Source organism: Centruroides vittatus, unplaced genomic scaffold (assembly GCF_030686945.1).
Source record: "Centruroides vittatus isolate TY-2023 unplaced genomic scaffold, ASM3068694v2 contig_1154, whole genome shotgun sequence".
In the NCBI taxonomy this organism is placed as follows: Eukaryota; Metazoa; Arthropoda; class Arachnida; order Scorpiones; family Buthidae; genus Centruroides; species Centruroides vittatus.
Window position 1 is genome coordinate 2,394,076 of NW_027120741.1, and position 18,699 is coordinate 2,412,774.

Here is an 18,699-nt window from a genome sequence, read left to right on the forward strand (position 1 = left end):
TATATTTATATACATTAGCATTGACCATTTGTCTTTTTCAATGTATTTTATTGAAACACTAGAAACAGAATTAGTGTCTTAATAAAAATGCTGTAGAAAAACAACAGAATACTGTAATGATATATACAAGTTTCTGTACATAACAATGCATAGCTAAAGCTAACATTGCCATTTATTTCTAGAAGAGAACAAAAATGAATTATTCATTCATTTCTAATGTGCGACTTAGTATCCATGGGTTATTTATTCATTAAGAAATAATTTATAGGTTATAAATTGTTCTATGTAGAACAATTTAAAATGGATTATTCTTTATTCATATATATTTGAGCAGAATAGTATTATATATATACATACATATATATATATCAAAAATACTTATGAATTATCTTGTTTTTGAACTTGTGTGTTCTAAAAATAAAATGATATCCTGTTGAATAATTTTTTAAATTTAATTTAATAATTCTTAAAATAGGAAACAATGTTAAAGAAATACATAAGCTTATTGCATTAGTATTAAATTCCAGTTTATTCATTTCCAAATAAATTTTGTATAAATTTTTACAATAAAATTAAACTGGATTAACCAAAGTATTCAATTAGTATTTATTAAATTACTGTTTAAAAAATTTAACAAATTCATCTAACAATGTATTTAAAACAGTTTTTTGAAACTTTCATTATGAAAACTAAATATTTGAATGATTAAAGTTTCAAAGTGCATTTGTATTAATACTCAAATATATAACCATAGCCAATGTATTTTTGCCTTAGAAATTCTAATATACAGATGTAAGAAATTCTGATGTCATTATATTCTGTTTTTATATATACTATACTTACACCAGTTGCAATATTTACTCTTCTGAATGTATATTGAATAGTTTAGCAAGTTCACTAAGATCTTCAAATGCTTTTCCTTCATTAATTACCTTCCTTGCAATAGGCATACGATTAAAAACATTCCATAAAATGATTCCAACTACTATGTTATCTCTTAGATAGAATACAACACCTTTTCCATAATCATCTCCTGCTTCTGGAGGTCTTGGTATTTGACTGTCTGTTGCTGGAATTGGTGGAATAGCATGTTTTTCAGTCTCTGATCGAAGTCCTTCACCAGTTCCCTCCACTACAGCTTTAGGAGTATCTCTTTCAGTTGCTTTAGCAAATACACCTACTGTTGGTAAAGAAGAGTCTACAATTCCTATGGCTTCATAACCTACATCTGGTCCTAAATCTGACCAAAACATGGACTGATGCCAATAACGTTTTCCTGCACCTGTCATATTTTCTCCTGCTAATCTTCCACTCACAACAGCATGATCATGATGTTCTACTCGACGTCTTCCCAATTTAGTATCGTAAAAGCAACTTGCATCTCCTGCTACCCACAAATTATTTCTTGCTTCTAATTCAGTATTCACTCTAAACCCACCATGTTTATCGTCTATTTCTAAATCTGATGTTTTAGCTAATTCAACATTAGGTTCAATACCAACAGCAACAACAACATGATCTGTAACAATTTTTTCTCCATTATTTAAACCTAAAACAACAGAATTACCTTCAGAAGATACTTTCTGAATTGAACTTTTAGGAATAACATTTACTCCCTCTGCACGAATTTTTTCTGTTGTCCACTGACTCAGATACTCTGGTAGCACTTTTCCCATATTTCCTGTTTCTGGGAACACTTGATTTACTGTTAAAGTTTTCTTGAGTGCACTTTTTTTACCAAGTGCACACGCTAATTCACTTCCAAGAAAACCACCACCAACAATTGTAATTGATTTCACCTTATTTATTATTTCCTCTAATGCATGAAAGTCACAAACATCTCTAAATAATGAAACTTTTGATTTTATGTTTTCTGCTGCATTTTTCAAATACAGGAAGACTTTTTGGCTTTCCTCCGTTGCTATAAGACATTTTTCATATGTAACTTCATCTCCATTATCTAAATAAACCCTATGATTATCTGGATCTATTTTTGTTACTTTAACACCTGTAACAACTGCTACTCCACCATTTTCTCTTGTTAATAATTCATCAGATGGACAATAAAAGTCTTCATGTTCATAATATATGCTTCTTTCCTTTCCATTCCACTGTTTAAAGATTAGCTTTTTAGCCTTTTCGCGTTCTTCAGTGAACCACAGCTCTTTTGACAGTGGCGGACGCATATAAGGATAATAATTTTCTTCGCCAATAACTAATATTTTTGCTTTCGGATCTTTAGCTCTTATAGCCCTGAAGGCGGCAAAGGCAGCAGTGCCGGCGCCGACGAGCAAGTACGGAACACTAGCGGGCGTGGATCCAGCTTTCACGGGCACGGCTTGCAACGGGCCTTCTTTAGACGTCGACGATTTCTCTTTATCCTCACTGGTTGCAGCTAAATCTGGAAATGCATCTTTCAGAGGAGGCGTTAGGTGGAATTCTAAAAATCCATAAGAATATGCATAGGCCACTGTTCCTGCAAAAAAGGCAATTCCTGCAATAAGATGACGATTAAATTTTTTCTGTAATTGAGAATATCCTTCCTTCCAAGGTCCAGATGGGACAAGTAAATCGCTTACAGTAGTAGTCCTTTTCAAGTCTGATAAGCGTCGTTTAGTCCGCAAAAATAAAGTTTTTTGTACGTTTGCGGATGATCCGTATTTATAACACGAAAGCACAGAACGACGTCCAATCATTGTAGTCATCATTTTTTCAAAAATTCAAACAAATCCTAATCTTTCTCTTACAAACACCTCCAAGAAACGTGTCTTCCCGTCGTGCTTTACATACGAGCAGAAGGACGCCATCTACCGTTTCTAATTATGAATGGCGTTTTGAGAGAGAAGGTAAGATTAACTTCCAAAATTTTATCGAAATTTAATAATTTAAAGTCATATTACGTATTAAACTTAAAGAGAAAAATATCGAAAAGACGTTATATTTATTTTATTATTACGTAATGATTTCTAAGTGGATGTTAATCATTCAGTCCAAAGTTTAAGATTATAAATTTTCGTAAAATAAAATAAAATAAAAACTTTTTTCTTTCTATAATAATAAATTATGGAAATAAACAAATGTTAAAATTAATTTTATAGTTAATTGTACACTTTTTAAAATTTCATCATCATCATCGCCCACAGTTGATGATGATGATGATTGGTTGATGAAAATTTAAATATATTCAAATAATTTTTTATTAAAAACATTTTATTATTTTCAATTTATAATAATTTACAATTTTAAATTTACATCTCATTCATATATAATTTCAATAATCAATAATTAATCTGTACATTAAAAATAATAAACAAAAAGTAACTGAAAAGTAAATATTTTCAAACAAATACAGCATTCTCTAAATCTATTTTTAGAGGAAAAGATAAACTATTATAAAAAAAAAAAAAATACAAAATATTCAAACAAGCAAAAGTTTTGTTTAAATTTTATTTTAAAATTGCAATATTATGCCATTGTAAAGATCTATGTAAAATAAACAATTCTTTCTAAAAAACAGTTAAAAATCTATAGATTTTATCCTGTAATATAATTCTATAGACATTCTATTGCAAAGCTGTTACTGGTGAAAATTCAATGGCTATGAATGTCTTTTTTACACATATTTAGTAATGCTGTTCCAATAAATATTCTCTCCATACATGTTAATTTATGGAGAGCTAATATGCATTTAATTGGATACAAAGATTAAATTCTAGAAATATATGAACGGTTGTAACTTCAAAATGATAATTTGAAAATAAATATAAATTTTACACTATTGGAGTAATCATCACTTACTCAAACTTTTTGGTCAAACAAACCCATTAAAAGAATTTATTTATGATAAAACTTTTTGTCAAAATCATTGATAGTTCTATTGTAGATGTTCTCCTGATAATGGACTAGGGAAGGGATGATTGATTTAAATGTGTATTCTAATAAAGCAGAATATAGAGTTTATTAGAAAAATTGGAGTTTATTCATTATATATTTGAAAATGTATTATAAGAACAAAAATAAATTATTTTAAAATATTTTTTAACATTATTTTATCATGATTAATACTTACTGATTATTTAAGCTTATTTAACTTCTGTAAAGCATCATTTATTTTCAAGCAAATAATAATATGCAATTGTTATAGAAATGGTGCAAGTTACAAGTAAAAGTTTGATACGATGTAGATACACGTAAAGTTGTGAATAGAAAGTTTTAGTGACTAAATTAGTATATTTATTATTAAATATTATTTGATCAGTAATTACTAGTAGACAGAAAGATACTGATTTAAAATTCCATGAATGTGAATCCTATATACATGTATAAATAAATATAGTATTTAGAATTGAAACGCTCCATAAAAAGAGATTTACAAAAGCTATCAGACAGATGAACATAGTACAGTAACTAGATGTCCCAATTTCTAGAAACTGTCCCTGGTTTTTAATATTTGATTGTAGAATCAATCTTTGAATATAGCAATTTTATTACTACGTTAATTTTATCACCAATTTATAGATCAATAAATAAATAAATTTAAAAATATAACCAAAGTTCAATTGGTTTTAGACCCAATTTCATTGATTCTGAAATGTGTCCCTGGTTGGATTGTAAATGTTATGGTCAGTCTAACATAGTGAAGAATTATAACTTTTAACTTAAGGTTATATTTATAAAAATCTGCTTATTATTTGGTTTATAAGAACAAGAAAAATTATATCATATCATATATATATTTCAGTTAAGGATTCCAATTTAGAAAAAAATAGAGAAACAAAATGAGAAACAAAACCTTGCTAACAAAAGTTATTGGATAGATAATTTTCATTGAAAATTAAAAATTAGTTTTACGTAGCAGTAAATATTTCAATAACTTGTTGGGTTGCTGAAAACATTAGTGAAGTGAATTTTTTCCAACACTGGACTTTAAGTTTTGGGTGAGAACTATTTAACACCTGATGTGAAGTGTTCTATATAGGATTGCCTTTTCTTTTCAATGCAGCTTTCAATCTGTTTGGGCATTGATTTTACTAGATTTTCTGTGATGTTTACCTCAATTTTTGACTATTCATGTCTGAGAATGCTTTTCAGTTCATTTCTGTTACTGATATTATGTTTCTAAACGTTTTTATCTAATTTATTCCATAAATGTTTGATTACATTTAGATGAGAAGCTGAATTGGCGTCTCAATCACTTTTTGGCAACTGTATAGCAGCCACTGTCAAACTTTATAAGGCTAGTGTTTCGGATCATTATCCTGATAAAAATGGAAGGTATCTGAAATCTACAGACTAAAAGAAATCTAAAGGTATTCAAAATCTAAAGTCTACTGAAAAACCAGTTTTTCTAGTTTTTTTGAGGAAGTCTTTAGATTTTGTTTTAAAATATTTAAATATCCTTCTCCATTCATATTTCCATCAACAAACACAAGTCATCCAACTCCAGAGGCTGTCATACAGGCTAAAACCATCTTTCATGTTTTATAACATAACACCAATAAACCTTCATAATCAAGTCAGCAAATAAAGTTTTTAACATACCTTGACAAGTGCTTTCGATCCTAATTGGGATCTGTTTCGGGCAAAATGTTCTATACAAAAATTTTGAATGCTTAAAGAGCAATTTCAAATTTTAAAAATTGCTAATGGTTAAATATTCAAACAAATACAAAAATTCCCATCTATGCATTAAGGGTTAAATATTCTAACACATAAAAGTCACAACTGTGTATTAATATTAACATTAAAAATAAAAATAAATATTAATGTTTTACGTTGACACAAGGTTTTCCTTATTCTGTTCACAGTTTGGATCCTTCTAAATTATGGCTCAACTGTTGGAATCAAAGATGATAAATTTACATTTATTTGCAATTACATGCTTTCAGTATTCATAATCTTTATCCACCATATTTTTTCAAACTGGTAGTGAGTTTTTCTGTTTCTTTCATCAAAAAAATTTTCTTCCAGCCACTCTACCATTATATCCACTTTCCTAAAGGACTCTCCTTACTGTTTCTGGGTGAACTTGAACTCTACTGTAATTTACCAAAGCTACTGCAAGTTTCCATATGCTTGTTTTAGGATTATTTTTTATTTTTTGGATTATACTGAGCCTATTTTGTACTGTTAACAATGCAGGGCATCCAGGTCTTTGTTTATTTACAATTCTATGTTTATCCCTGTATCTTTTTATAATATCATGTCTTGTTGAGCTGCTTCTACTTACAATATTACTAATATCTGTGATATATTCCACTTCCAGTGGTCTATTGATAATTTTCTAATATCTAATGCAGTTTTCCCACAAACTTTCTTGATTTTTGCTAAATGCAAGCAGAATGTGAGAAATAAAATTCAAAGCTGTTATAAATATTTATTACTGTTAAAGATTTCTATAGAATTATGAGTAAATTCGGTAGTAATGCTTTATTTAAATTGTCAATGTATTTTATGACATGAATTTTATAAGATAAATACAGTCAAACCTGTTTTTATGCGCTCTTTTTATGTGCGATTTTTATTTGTGCGATTTTTTTAATGTGAATTTTTAATTTATGCGGTTTTTTTTGTGCGATTTTTTATTTGTGCGGTATAGTTGGCGACTAGTTTCGTGCGATTCGTCATGTCTCACGTTGACTTATTATAGCTAAATAAACTTATTATAGCATAAATGCACTTATTATAGTAATATTATTGCATGAATATGCAAAAAATGAAATAATTTACTTTTTAAGTCAACAAAACACCACCTAGACAAAAATATGTAAAACAGACGATAGACCAGACAATGCAGTCAAGTGCTGACATCTGTTGTCAATAAATTCTATTTCGTACGGTTTTGAGTTATTTTCTATGTGAGACTTTTTTTATGCGGTCCCTGTTGACCGCACAAAAAAAAATATTTTTTAATTGTGTTGCGAAAACTATTTTTTACAGCCATTCGTGAAGTTTCGTGCGATTTTTTTTAATGCGTCTTTTTTAATGCGGTCCCTATCCCCCGCATAAAAACAGGTTTGACTGTACTTTTTGCTTTTATTGATTGCATAATCAGAAAATTGATACAATATAATGATATACAGATAATTTAATTGCAATAAAGAAAGTATCAAGAAAGTTTTATTTGATACAGTACAACTATTATTTCAAAATTACTAGTATAAATTAGTTTAATAAGAAAAGTGTCTGATGACTTGTGAGTCACTGTATCTGCTTTGTGATTTTAGCATGGATTCCTTGAAGAAAAGTGACTTATTTGGATTTCATATAGAAATTCAGTAGAAAATCGAATAAAATTATTGATTTATGTAAAATAAATACAAGAATTTTCTTTTTCTTAACAAGAAGCAAAATTAATGAATAATAAATGTTTTTCAAGTTTTCTTTAAAATCTTCATTAGCCTTGCTATATCAATTATTCTGGAACTGTTATTTTAAGTCTGTTTATCTATTTTCTGAGATACTAATAATCTAATAAAATTATCAATTGATAATTATGAAATAGAGCAATTAAAATCATTTAAATTGAAATTATTCAAATTGAATTGAAATTGTATTGATTGATGTTAAATGAAATTGGTCATTACCATTTGAAATATTGTAAGATGATATTACTCATTTTAAGTTGTTTATATCTGAAAACAGCCTGTTAATTGAGTCAAAAATGTTAGTATTTCTCAACCTTTCCCACTACTATGGGTTAATTTATTAAGCCAATTACAATGGTTAGTTTGACTTTATGATATCATATAATGTGAATTATTTTAAATAAATGCAGTATTTTAGACTAGGCAATCATTCTAACATAAAATGTAACTTTTTTGTATGGAGATAAAAGTGCTATCAAAAATATAATTATTTTGAATTATTATGTGTATTAATTGTTTTTAATTGATCTCAGATTAGTTCAGTTGGTTTTAATCAATATTTGTAGACATCAAATAATAAATTAATAGTATCAATTGATATTTTTATTAGGATAGAGTTTTAAGTAATCAAAATTATTAAAATAAAGAAAAATTAAAATTTGTAATTTAATGTATTATATATATAGTTTGAATATAATATTATAATTATAATTATAATTATAATTATAATAATAATAATTCTTAAATATTTTTAAAACAGGTTCTTGCATGTTATCGCTCTCTATATAGAACAAGAAGAACAGTTTTTGAAGGAGATGTACATGCACTTCAAAGTAATCAGTTAATTTATACTTATTTTAACTGATTTAAAATATTGCTTTTAGATTTGTAATTTTAATTTATGTGATTTATTTTAAAAACTGTATCATAATATTAAATTATGATGATTTTATCTCATCATATTTTAACTGTGAATATATTTTTTCAGTTTTCAGTAAAAGTTTGATAGGAGTAAACTTTTGTTAATTTTAATATTTTACTTAAACCAAAATAAAGGAAAAAGAATAAAAACGAACACTACAAACACCTAAGATACCAGTGAGAAAATTAAACACAAAGTGCAAATGTTTTTGCCTGTGCTAAACGGACATCATCAGGCAACAAACTGTTGCGAAAAGCACCAGAGGTTGCCAAACACATGTGAAGGGGTGGGAGAGTGAGACGTAAGGAGAGGAGAGAGGGGTTTACAGTTTGTAGAATGACTTCCATGCAGAGGGGAAGGAGTCAACATTTTGAAAATTTTGAAAATTTCTGGCAGCTATCAACATCTCGAAAATTTACAAGGCCAGCTGCCTTATGGCAGGTGGCCTTGTAAATTTCCACCTGTTCTAGATGTTTCAGTACATGTGGTTCAGATTCATAGTGTAGGAGGTGTGTCTCTTGGAAGTTCACTTGAATGCTGGGAACAGATGTGTCTGTGGCCAAAGCAGTATTGTTTAATCCTTTTTTGAAAGATGCTTGATGTTCCTTGAGACAGACATGTAATGAGCGAGATGTACCAACTATGTATTGCAGGTGGCAGTTGTATTGACGGTTGATGATGGGAATGCGGTAGATGTCTGGGAGATGGTCCTTGTTGGGACAGTCTTTGGCATTACAGAGTAGAGAAGAGATAGTCGGACTTCTGCGGTAAACCAAATGATAATTGTTTCCTCGTGCTATTTCTTTGTAAAGTGTGGCTAGTGACTTATTGTAGGTGATGGTCTTGAAGTTGGTTTCTTTTTGCGAGGGTTTATTCAGCTGGATGGAAGTGGTGCTGGAAAGATTGCAGATCAGACTTTTAATAATGTGTGGGGGGTAGCCATGCTGGGTCAGCATACTGGATGATAGTGCATAACTCCTTCTCTCTTGCCTGTTTGCTCGAAGAATGGGAAAAGGCTTTCCATATTAATGACCCAAACACTGCCAATTTGAACATGAATGGATCGTGGGATGCGGCTGGGATGAAGGTGGGGTGGTGGGTGGGTTTCCTGTGTACCTGAGTAGAGAGGCGTCCCGATTTGTAGGTGATCTGGAGGTCCAGGAAATGAATGGAGTGGGCATTATCCTGTTCAAGATGTAGTAATAGTCTGAATGAGTTGTGATTTATCGTTTGTAGGAAATCCAGAATGACGGATTTATTCCACCAAATTATGAGGATATTGTCAATATATCTGGCTGGTGAAGGCAGGAAGTACGGTGGGAAGTATACCTGCTAGGAAGGTGTTGAGTCAAATGACTCTAGTCTGTAATTTACATAGATAGTTGTCGGGGGCCACCGAACATCTAGTCCTGTATTCCCTTGCGGTACATCGATCAGTGCATAAGAACAATGCTTTTGGATTTGTTGGCCTTCAGGGTGACAATACCATGCATTTTCATCCATGCTTTGGTATCCTGAATGGATTTCCACAAAGTTGTCTTGTGCCTATAAACCCATTTATTCCTGAGGGTGGAGACCATTTTCCAACAGTAAAATTCTGTGAGTCTCCAGACGAGTTTGAAAGCAAATAAATCGCAAAATTCTTGTGTTAAAAAAATGATAGCGATAAATTGTGTTGCGAAAGAGAAAAAACCTTTGATCTAAACAATGCGACACAAAAATGTAAACAACGAGACTCGGAACTAGTCAAACACGTGTCAAATAATCTGTAAACTCTAGCATGGGCGCTCATAAACAGGTAGATCTTTGACTCAAGTATTTATAAATTTTTGACGGGATAAACTTTCTCAAAAAAGGGGAAATTTTTGACAGATGAAAAAGATCATTAAAGTTTTAGACATCAAAGAAATTACAAACAATGGACTGAATTATGAGTGCAGGTGTTATAGTATTATAAACAATCCCGAGCAGAGTCAACAAAGAGGTATCAGATGTACACCTCGAATCGGACCTTTCCCGCGACCCAAGATGGTCTCGTTTTTCACTTGGAAACAAAGGGGAGACCAATCGGGAAGCGAGAAAAGGGATGAGGGACCAATCTGAAAATGGACGGTGGACGAGAAAACATATAAAAACTGGGACTATCAAGGTCAAAAGACAGTCTCCTCTGGATTAAGCTCACCGTGTGCTTCATAGTGGATTGTGCCATTGCCGAGATGTCTCTGTGTCTCTCCGATCATCCCTAACACCCAGCGATCCTTCTCGTCCGCCCCAGGGCTGCGACCGATGCCAAAGTTCTCATCTGGATTAGTGAAGGACTGTCGATTGACGATGTAAGCACTAATGTTAACAAATAAACGGTTTTCGTGTGAAAAACACTTGTCATCATTTGCCTCTTCTGTCACAACTCACATACGACCTCCCCAAGGTTCATCCTGACGCGGGATTAACTGATCCCATCTAAAAGATGGCAACCTAACACGGGTGCCAAGGAGGGGTTTCCAAGTCCCCTATCTCCACTGGGTCGGCTACCTTACACTGGTGTCAGTGAAGTGAGATATTTAAGCCCAGTCTACACCAGTCCAAATCTTACAATTCTTTCTATAGATCATCTATGCTTCCTAGGAGATGTTCAATTTCTGAAATGATGCTCTCAGGTATTGTCTTACAAGATGGAGGAGCGAAGGATGGACCAAATTTAGTGGCTTGTTTTATATGTCTAGAGGAATGATGTTATTATTTGGTTTTCTGCAGAAGTCCAGCTATCTCCTCTCTACTCTGTAATACCAAAGACCATCCCAACAAGGACCATCTCCCAGACATCTACTGCATTCCCATCATTGACCATTGATACAACTGCTACCTGCAATACATAGGTGCTAATCTCACTCATTACATGTTCGTCTCAAGGAACATCAAGCATCTGTCAAAAAAGAATAAAACAATATGACTTTGGCCACATATGCATCCATTCCTGGCATCCAAGTAAACTTTCAAGAAACACACCTCCTACACTATGAATCTAAACCACATGTGCTGAAACATCTAGAACAAGTGGAAATTTACAAGACAACCTGCCATAAGGCAGCTATAAATTTTTGAGATGTTGACTCCTTCCCCTCTGCATGGGAATCGTTCTATGAACTGTAAACCTCCCTCCCCTCTCCTTATGTCACACACATCCCCACCCCTTCACAAGTGTTCAGCTATCCCTGGTGCTTTTCACAGCAGTTTGCTTGCCTGACTATGTCCATTTAACATGGGCAAAAACGTTCGCATTTCGTGTTTAATTTTCTTTCTGGTATCTTAGGTGTTTATAGTGTTCAATAATAATCAGTTGTCATAAAAAGAGTAAATGTAATCATCTTTTTATAGTGTGTTTGACATTCAAGTAGAAGCACCCATTATAATTTCTTTAGCCTAATTTTTAAGATACTTGTTAACAAAAGATTTTCTAATTGGTGCATAATTTTCATCATCATATTTGAAAAATTGCAAATAACTTAAAAAATATTTTGAATAATAAAAAGTAATTGCTATGTTTTCTTTAAATATCAAACAAAAATAAAAAATTAAGTAATTTTGTTTAATGCAGTAATGGTAAACATTAGTCCAATTTTAATCAAGTTTATGTTTATCTTTGTATTATGTCTTACCAAATTACAATGAAAAGTTTTATTTCCTCTAATACCTCAGTTTTCAATGTAACTAGTGTAGCTCTAGTGATACTTGGGGATGTAGCAGATGATAAGATGAAGATATCCAAATATCAGCATAGCATAGATTTAAAATCATCCTTTGCAGATTAAAATCATGTAGATTACCCACTAACTTCTTCATTTAATCTAAATTAGAAAATGTCACAATTTTAAGAAATGGTTTACAAATTAAGTATTTTTAATACATTTGTTTCATATTATTTTGATTGAAAATGCTTATTAGGTATAATCATTTGAATTTTGTTAGTTCTTGATAAAATTATATTGGCAGTTGGGCAATAATACTTGAATAACTTCAAAAATTTAATAGAAACCAATAACCATCTGTATTCGTATTTCATTGGTCTTTTGTTTTGCAATATACTATTTCAGAAAAAATAAAGTATAATTTTAAATAATTATTTTTAGTTTCCATTCAAAAATTTAAAAAGAAATCTTAATGAGCAAGTAAATGAGTAAATTTTAAAATTTAATACTCCATTTATTTATTATTTATTAAATGATAATTTAAATATTAATCACCATAAATTAAAAATATTTATTTTATTAATAATATGCATTAAAAATTCATATTTTATTTTTATATTCATCTTTTAATTTAGGGAAAAATTTTATTATAAAATTATGTTTCTATTTTGATTTTTCTGTTTATAATTTTTGTTTGTGCTCAAAGAATAATTATAATAGTTGAATTATTTTATAAATAAATAAGAATTCCTTAAATTAATCAATAAAAATGATCTTTATAAAAATATTTTACGAAATTTATTATTAATCTGAGGGTTGATTGATATATGATGGTAAAAGTTTGTTTACCTCAAACTACAAGATGTGTCTGGAATAGTTAATGGCCTTTTTAATCCTAATTAAATTATAAACAATTTGATGCTATTTCCATAATTGTACATGTAACTCATCTGGTGCAATGACGTCAGCAACAGTGCAGAGCCATCTGACATATCCTCCATAACCTGTTATCATGTTTGGAGCAAAGGTGTTATGTGAAAATTGCTTCTAAGTGTGGAATAGGAGCATATCAATGTTACAAAGAATTGGTAAAAGCTGAAGATACAAATGCTCTTTCTTATCATTCAGTCACAGTGATAAGATAGTTTAAACTGTTTACAGGACAGAAGTTTATAGCATCTTCATCAGTTACCTTTATGAGTGTATAAGGTTTAACTATAAATGTCAAATTGCTTGCAATATAAAAAAGATTAATATAAATATATCATTCACTTACATCTTTTACATTTTGAGATAACAAATAGTTGCCATCAATTTGTATATAAAAATCTATTTTTAGTGATGATGTCCAAAAAAGTCTCTTGTTTATTTTTAAAATATTATTAAAATATTTTAAAATGTCAATATTAATATTTATTATATATATGATTTAATATTAATGTCAATAACTGTATTAATAAGTCAATTTTCTAATATTATTGTTTAATTTTATAGTATCAGCAAAGAAATTACGAGATGAATTTAGAAAAAATATTTCAGTAAATGATCCTAAAAGAATTGAAGAGGTATAATTTTATTCAATATTCAAGATATATTTTGTAATAAGATAAAAGCTATTTTTATATATGATTTGAAATATTTGCATTATGAAGGATTAGTTAATTTATATTGATACAATTAATATAAAGTAATTTGCTTCCTGCCAAAATCAGATGTGCTATGGTGAAATGTTCTTTTGTGGAAATTTGAAAAACATATGTATTACAAGCTTGTGTACTTAACAGGTGCAATGAACATAGTTTTAAGAAATAATTTTATTTCCTGTCACTTTTGAGGATGTTTTTTGTAGAAAATCCATTAGAGAAGGAAAATAAATAAACAAGCTATTTTCATAATGTTACTCAAAATATTCAAAAATATGCAGCTTTTGGTAAATGTATTCCACAAATGCATATACAGTAATACCCCGACTTATGCGAACCCGGAGTTATGTGATTTTCAAATCTCATTGATTCATCTTTTGTTTGAGCGCCACACAACTCTTGATTACTCACTCCCCCCACACTATTGTTCAGCTTACATGTTCGGACGTGTCGTGCAAAATCAACGCATAGCTACAATTTATTTTGTGTTATTTATTTCTGTGTTTGTTATATCTATGGAGACATGAGAGACTCTACTATGTCATCCAGATGAAGTAGAACTGATTCTTCTGCATCAAACAAGAAAAGAAAAACTTTATCTTTGGAATGTAAAGTTAACATTGTTAAAGAGTTCAATACAAAAATGAAAATTTGTGGATTGGCAAAGAAGTTTGATCTACCGGAATCGATGGACAGAACAATTATAAAAGATAAAGAAAAAATTCTCGAAGTTGTGAAAACTTGAAAGAAGGCCTCAGTTCAATTGAAAAGGGGTTACAAATTTTAGAAAATAGACTCCAATGAAGAGCGCATTTCTTCTACAAAACGAGAAATAAAAAATTATTAGCATGCTACAAGGAAAATTTTGCGGGAGAAAAAAAATCTTTGAGCCATCAGACGAATTTGTTAGATTTTATGAAGCCTTCTACATCAAAATAACTTCAGTTTACGATTTTAATAATATAATTTGTTATACATATGTATTATCTAAGATTTTATTAAACATTTTTTTCTAAATTATTTTCTTTAGTCTCCAGCTCCAATTAAAAATAATTTGTATGTATTTATATGTGAAATTATACCCCGTCTTACGCGAATTCGACTTACGCAGTTATCGCTCGGTCCCACCTATCGCGTAAGTTCGGGGTATTACTGTATATAAATCTAGCTAACAAATTCAATTACAAGTAAGTTGCCCAAAGGAAAATTAATCATTTATATTACATCTCTTTTGATCATTTTTTAAAAATATAATTAAAATTTAATTTTTATAAAAATGTATTTGTACTGATACATTTTTATAAAAATGTATGTTTATTTTCAAAAATAAAAATATTAATGCAAAAATTTTTAAAATCTCTTTAATGTTTATTACAAAAGCAAAAACATTAAAGAAAACAAAAACAAAATACATGCAAGATTTGTTGTCATCAACATAGGATGTAAGAGAACTGATAAAAGAATCAACATAAACATATTAACTTAATGGCAGTATGTTATTTTTTCAGCTTAATGGAAAATAATTAATGCCTTTTGCTCAAACAGGGCAGGACTTCTAGGTAGATGCAAGCATGCTGCAATGTTTTACTTTTTATTAGCGAAGAAGAAAAATAGAATCAAGAACAAGTTTACTACAAGCTTAGAATAAACCAGCAACTTTAAAAAAAAAGGAAATACAAACAAGCAACAAGGCTTAGCCACATTTTTGGAACAAGAAAAACGTATGTAAAGGCCAGCCGATGGGAGAGAAAGAAAGTTACGGCGGTCGAGCGGTCAGACTGACTTGTGGGAATGGACTGACTTCACTGAGACAGGTTACCATCTAAAACCGTTTAATAAACATAAAAATGGAGCTTACAAAAATGCTTTTTATTCGGCGTAACACCAATCCAACGGGCGGATCAGTCCGTGTAACAGTTCAATAGTCCCGTCGATCGTTTAAACTTCCGATGAAGGTGAGGAGGGTGGTGTCGGCCCCGGGGCACACTGCACGACTTGTTGTGACGCTTTCGGCGGCGGGATGTACCTGGTCGCAACTCGTCGGGAGCGGAGGTCGGAGATCAGGTCGAAGCGACGATCCAGACTTCGTTGTTAAACTTTAACCGGAACCCAGTAGCGGAGCATCCTGCACCGAAGACCAAGAACTCCGAATGTCCTTGAAACGACGATTTTATAATCTTTCTCCCCCAAATCGCCTCTTCATTGGTCTCTCATTGTCACCTGGTGCCAATTCGAAACCCGATGGAGGGCGCGGGAGAGGTCATCGTCGCGACAGAACTTGATTCCTCTCTCGTCGCGTGTTTCTCGAATTCGTTCTTTTCCTTTGTTTTAAATACACAGAAAAAACTTCCATTAAACAATGGAAAGCTCCAATTTCGTCCCTTTTTAGTCGAACCCCGTTCGGGTCCTCACACGTATAAGAAAACAAACCAACACATATCCCCAGGTGATCCAAATAGAGTATATTGATAAAAAACTCTTCAGATATTATCTGCTCAATGAAGAGTGTATTACCAGAAATGCCATGGCTATGCTGTTCTCCAGATGGAATTATCAGAGACTATGACAGTTATTGTTTATTGGAAATAAAATGTTCATCAAAACTTAGGAATGTTTTTATAATTAATGAAGATGAACAAATAAAAGTAAAGCCTCTGTACAGCATTAATCCATGCCTTTCTTCTAACTGGCTCATTTTTCATTTTGAAAAAAATACTACCCTTGTGGTATTACTGTATGAATTATTACATCCTACCACACTACAAATATCTCATTTCTTTATTTCAGAGGAAAAATTTGCCAAATTTGCCATATTAGCTCAGTTGTAACTCTGTTGTTTGTAACTACAAAGTTCACTATTTTACCACAAGAGGTCTCCATCAGTAGTGCAAACTTATGGGCAGGGAGCTTATATCATCATTAGTGTATAATCTAGAAGCTTAGAATTTCTAGACTTTTGGCTAATTCAGATAAAAGAATTCTAGCCAAATTAAGAAAGTTACTTTATCCTGCATGACTACTACTTGCATGAATCACCAGCACCTAATTTCACCTAATTTAATTTCTACAAAGAGTTGTTGATGGGAATTCCTTGTAAGATCAGTTTGCTGAAAACACTTTTCCCCTGCAGTTTTGACATCAGAAGTACATCACATAGTCAGGAGAATAATAGGGATTTCAGTTCAAAAAATGAAAATATTGAAAAATTATTGAGGATGGAACAAATGTTAGGAAATCTTTGTAGTACAACTTTCAGCTTAAAATAAATTAACATCTAAATAATCTCATTATTAGATTGTCACTACCACTGAAAACATGCATACATTACTTAATTTTATGTGCAAAATTTATATTAAAAACTAAATTATGCCAATTTCTGCTAAAATTATGCATTATAGAAAATATATTTATTCCATTAGATGTCATTTGAAATTATGTTAAAATTTATAATTATATCATAACTGACATCTCTGTTGAGCAATGACAATATTGAATATTGCATATTGAATTGGCATGGATTATTATTTTGTTGCCAAATTGGAACTATAGGAAAATGAGAGTGCTACAAAGTTACAATACTGGCAGCAATGGCTCAACAGTAACTTGCATCTGAGGCAAAACTGATTTTTACTGCTTCTGCTTCCAGAACCATTGCCAATAGTACTTGCAGTCTTATATGAACTATTTATAAATAACTTTGATGTACATTTACTGTATTCAGCTTATTATTTTTATTTTTTTCACTTTTTGAAAGTTTTTGACTTTTTATTTTGACTACTCCCTCCTACTATGCCACTTGAAGCAATTGCTTTGTCGCCTCAATCTCTGAGCCAGCTCTGAATGCTGGAATGTTTAATCCTTGAGAAATAGATAATTGTTTTTTGTGGCAAAACAGTCTGAGAAACTTCCTGCCAAATTTTAAATATTATCAACTTTTGCCAATTTGACTAATAGTAGGTTAATATCTAATCAATTGAAAACTGAATTATTTTTTATTGTATCATTAATTTAGATTGTAATTTAAAATATTCTCTCCTTCAATTTATACAGTCCAAATTTTAGTTTAACATAAACATGGTATTATACAACTCAAAACTTAGTGTAGTGTTAGATATTTTTATACTAAACTCAGAATATTAATTACTGTTTATGTTGTGCATTATATTATATACTTATCGAAGAATTTGATATGTATCAAAATATATTTTATGATCATAATAATAATGACAACTACCATTATCTTTTTAATATACTTTTTGTATACATCATATCATTTCATGCATATTATGATAGCCATACCATTTATTATATTTTTGTTAAGCTTATCTTATTTTAAATTATAAAAGTTATTAATGTTTTGTTTATCTTATAAACGTACAGGGTGGGCAATAATTAATTTAAACAAATTTCATATTTTATGTCAAGAAAATAATTCTACAGAAATCATTTTCAATTTGATATTTCTTGTTTTTGTACGATAAAACAACAACCTTTTTTTATGTTCCAGCACTATTTTTAATCACGTAAAAACATTTTCAACTGCTTTAAGCAGCCATCATGTTGTTTTATCAGATAAATAATTCCAGTAAGCTTTTATTTGTTTATCTTGTTTTTGTAGATTAGTTTACATTTATTTTGCCATAGAGTGAGTGTTTTGTTTATTAGTTCTCTTTCAAAATCTTTTTAAGTCTATTTACTGTTCTTATTCTTTGTTTCCATAGTTGCTGCTTAAAGTAATAGTGAAATAACCCATAGATGTCAAGTCCATAGGTGACATCCATTCTTATGATGTTTTTCCAGAAATTGGATGATGTTTTTGTTACATGAAAAAGTACTGAGTCCTGATGGAATACGAAGTCTCCTTTTGGATGCTTTTTCTTGAACTTGTGTTTTAAAAATGGGTAAATGACCTCTCATATACAGTATTTCAAGTCTATTTTGTCACCTGGCCATATGGAATGAAGAGATGTTTTTCATTGCTGTTATTCCTGCCTAGGCCATGATATCTTTGGAATGTATTTGCTTCCTTTAGCAAAGTTTCTGTGTTTATCTTGGTCCTGCTGTCATAATAAGCTTATCTG

General features: G+C 30.6%; 2 protein-coding genes across 2 annotated transcripts in view; one reads left to right on the plus strand and one right to left on the minus strand.

Moving 5' to 3' along the window:
• Positions 1-524: 524 nt before the first annotated feature.
• Positions 525-2,934, minus strand: AIF (Apoptosis inducing factor). Its single transcript, XM_067275195.1, has one exon. It carries the CDS (start codon positions 2,706-2,708, stop codon positions 858-860), a length of 1,851 nt encoding a protein of 616 aa, XP_067131296.1. The 5' UTR covers positions 2,709-2,934; the 3' UTR covers positions 525-857.
• LOC136979427 (complex III assembly factor LYRM7) overlaps positions 2,767-18,699 on the plus strand; it is a 30,623-nt gene continuing 14,690 nt past the window's right edge. The window contains exons 1-3 of the mRNA XM_067275410.1: positions 2,767-2,846; positions 8,128-8,200; positions 13,470-13,540. Of these exons, the coding sequence (XP_067131511.1) occupies positions 2,823-2,846; positions 8,128-8,200; positions 13,470-13,540 (168 nt within the window). The 5' untranslated portion in view covers positions 2,767-2,822. The remainder of the gene's footprint in view (positions 2,847-8,127; positions 8,201-13,469; positions 13,541-18,699) is intronic.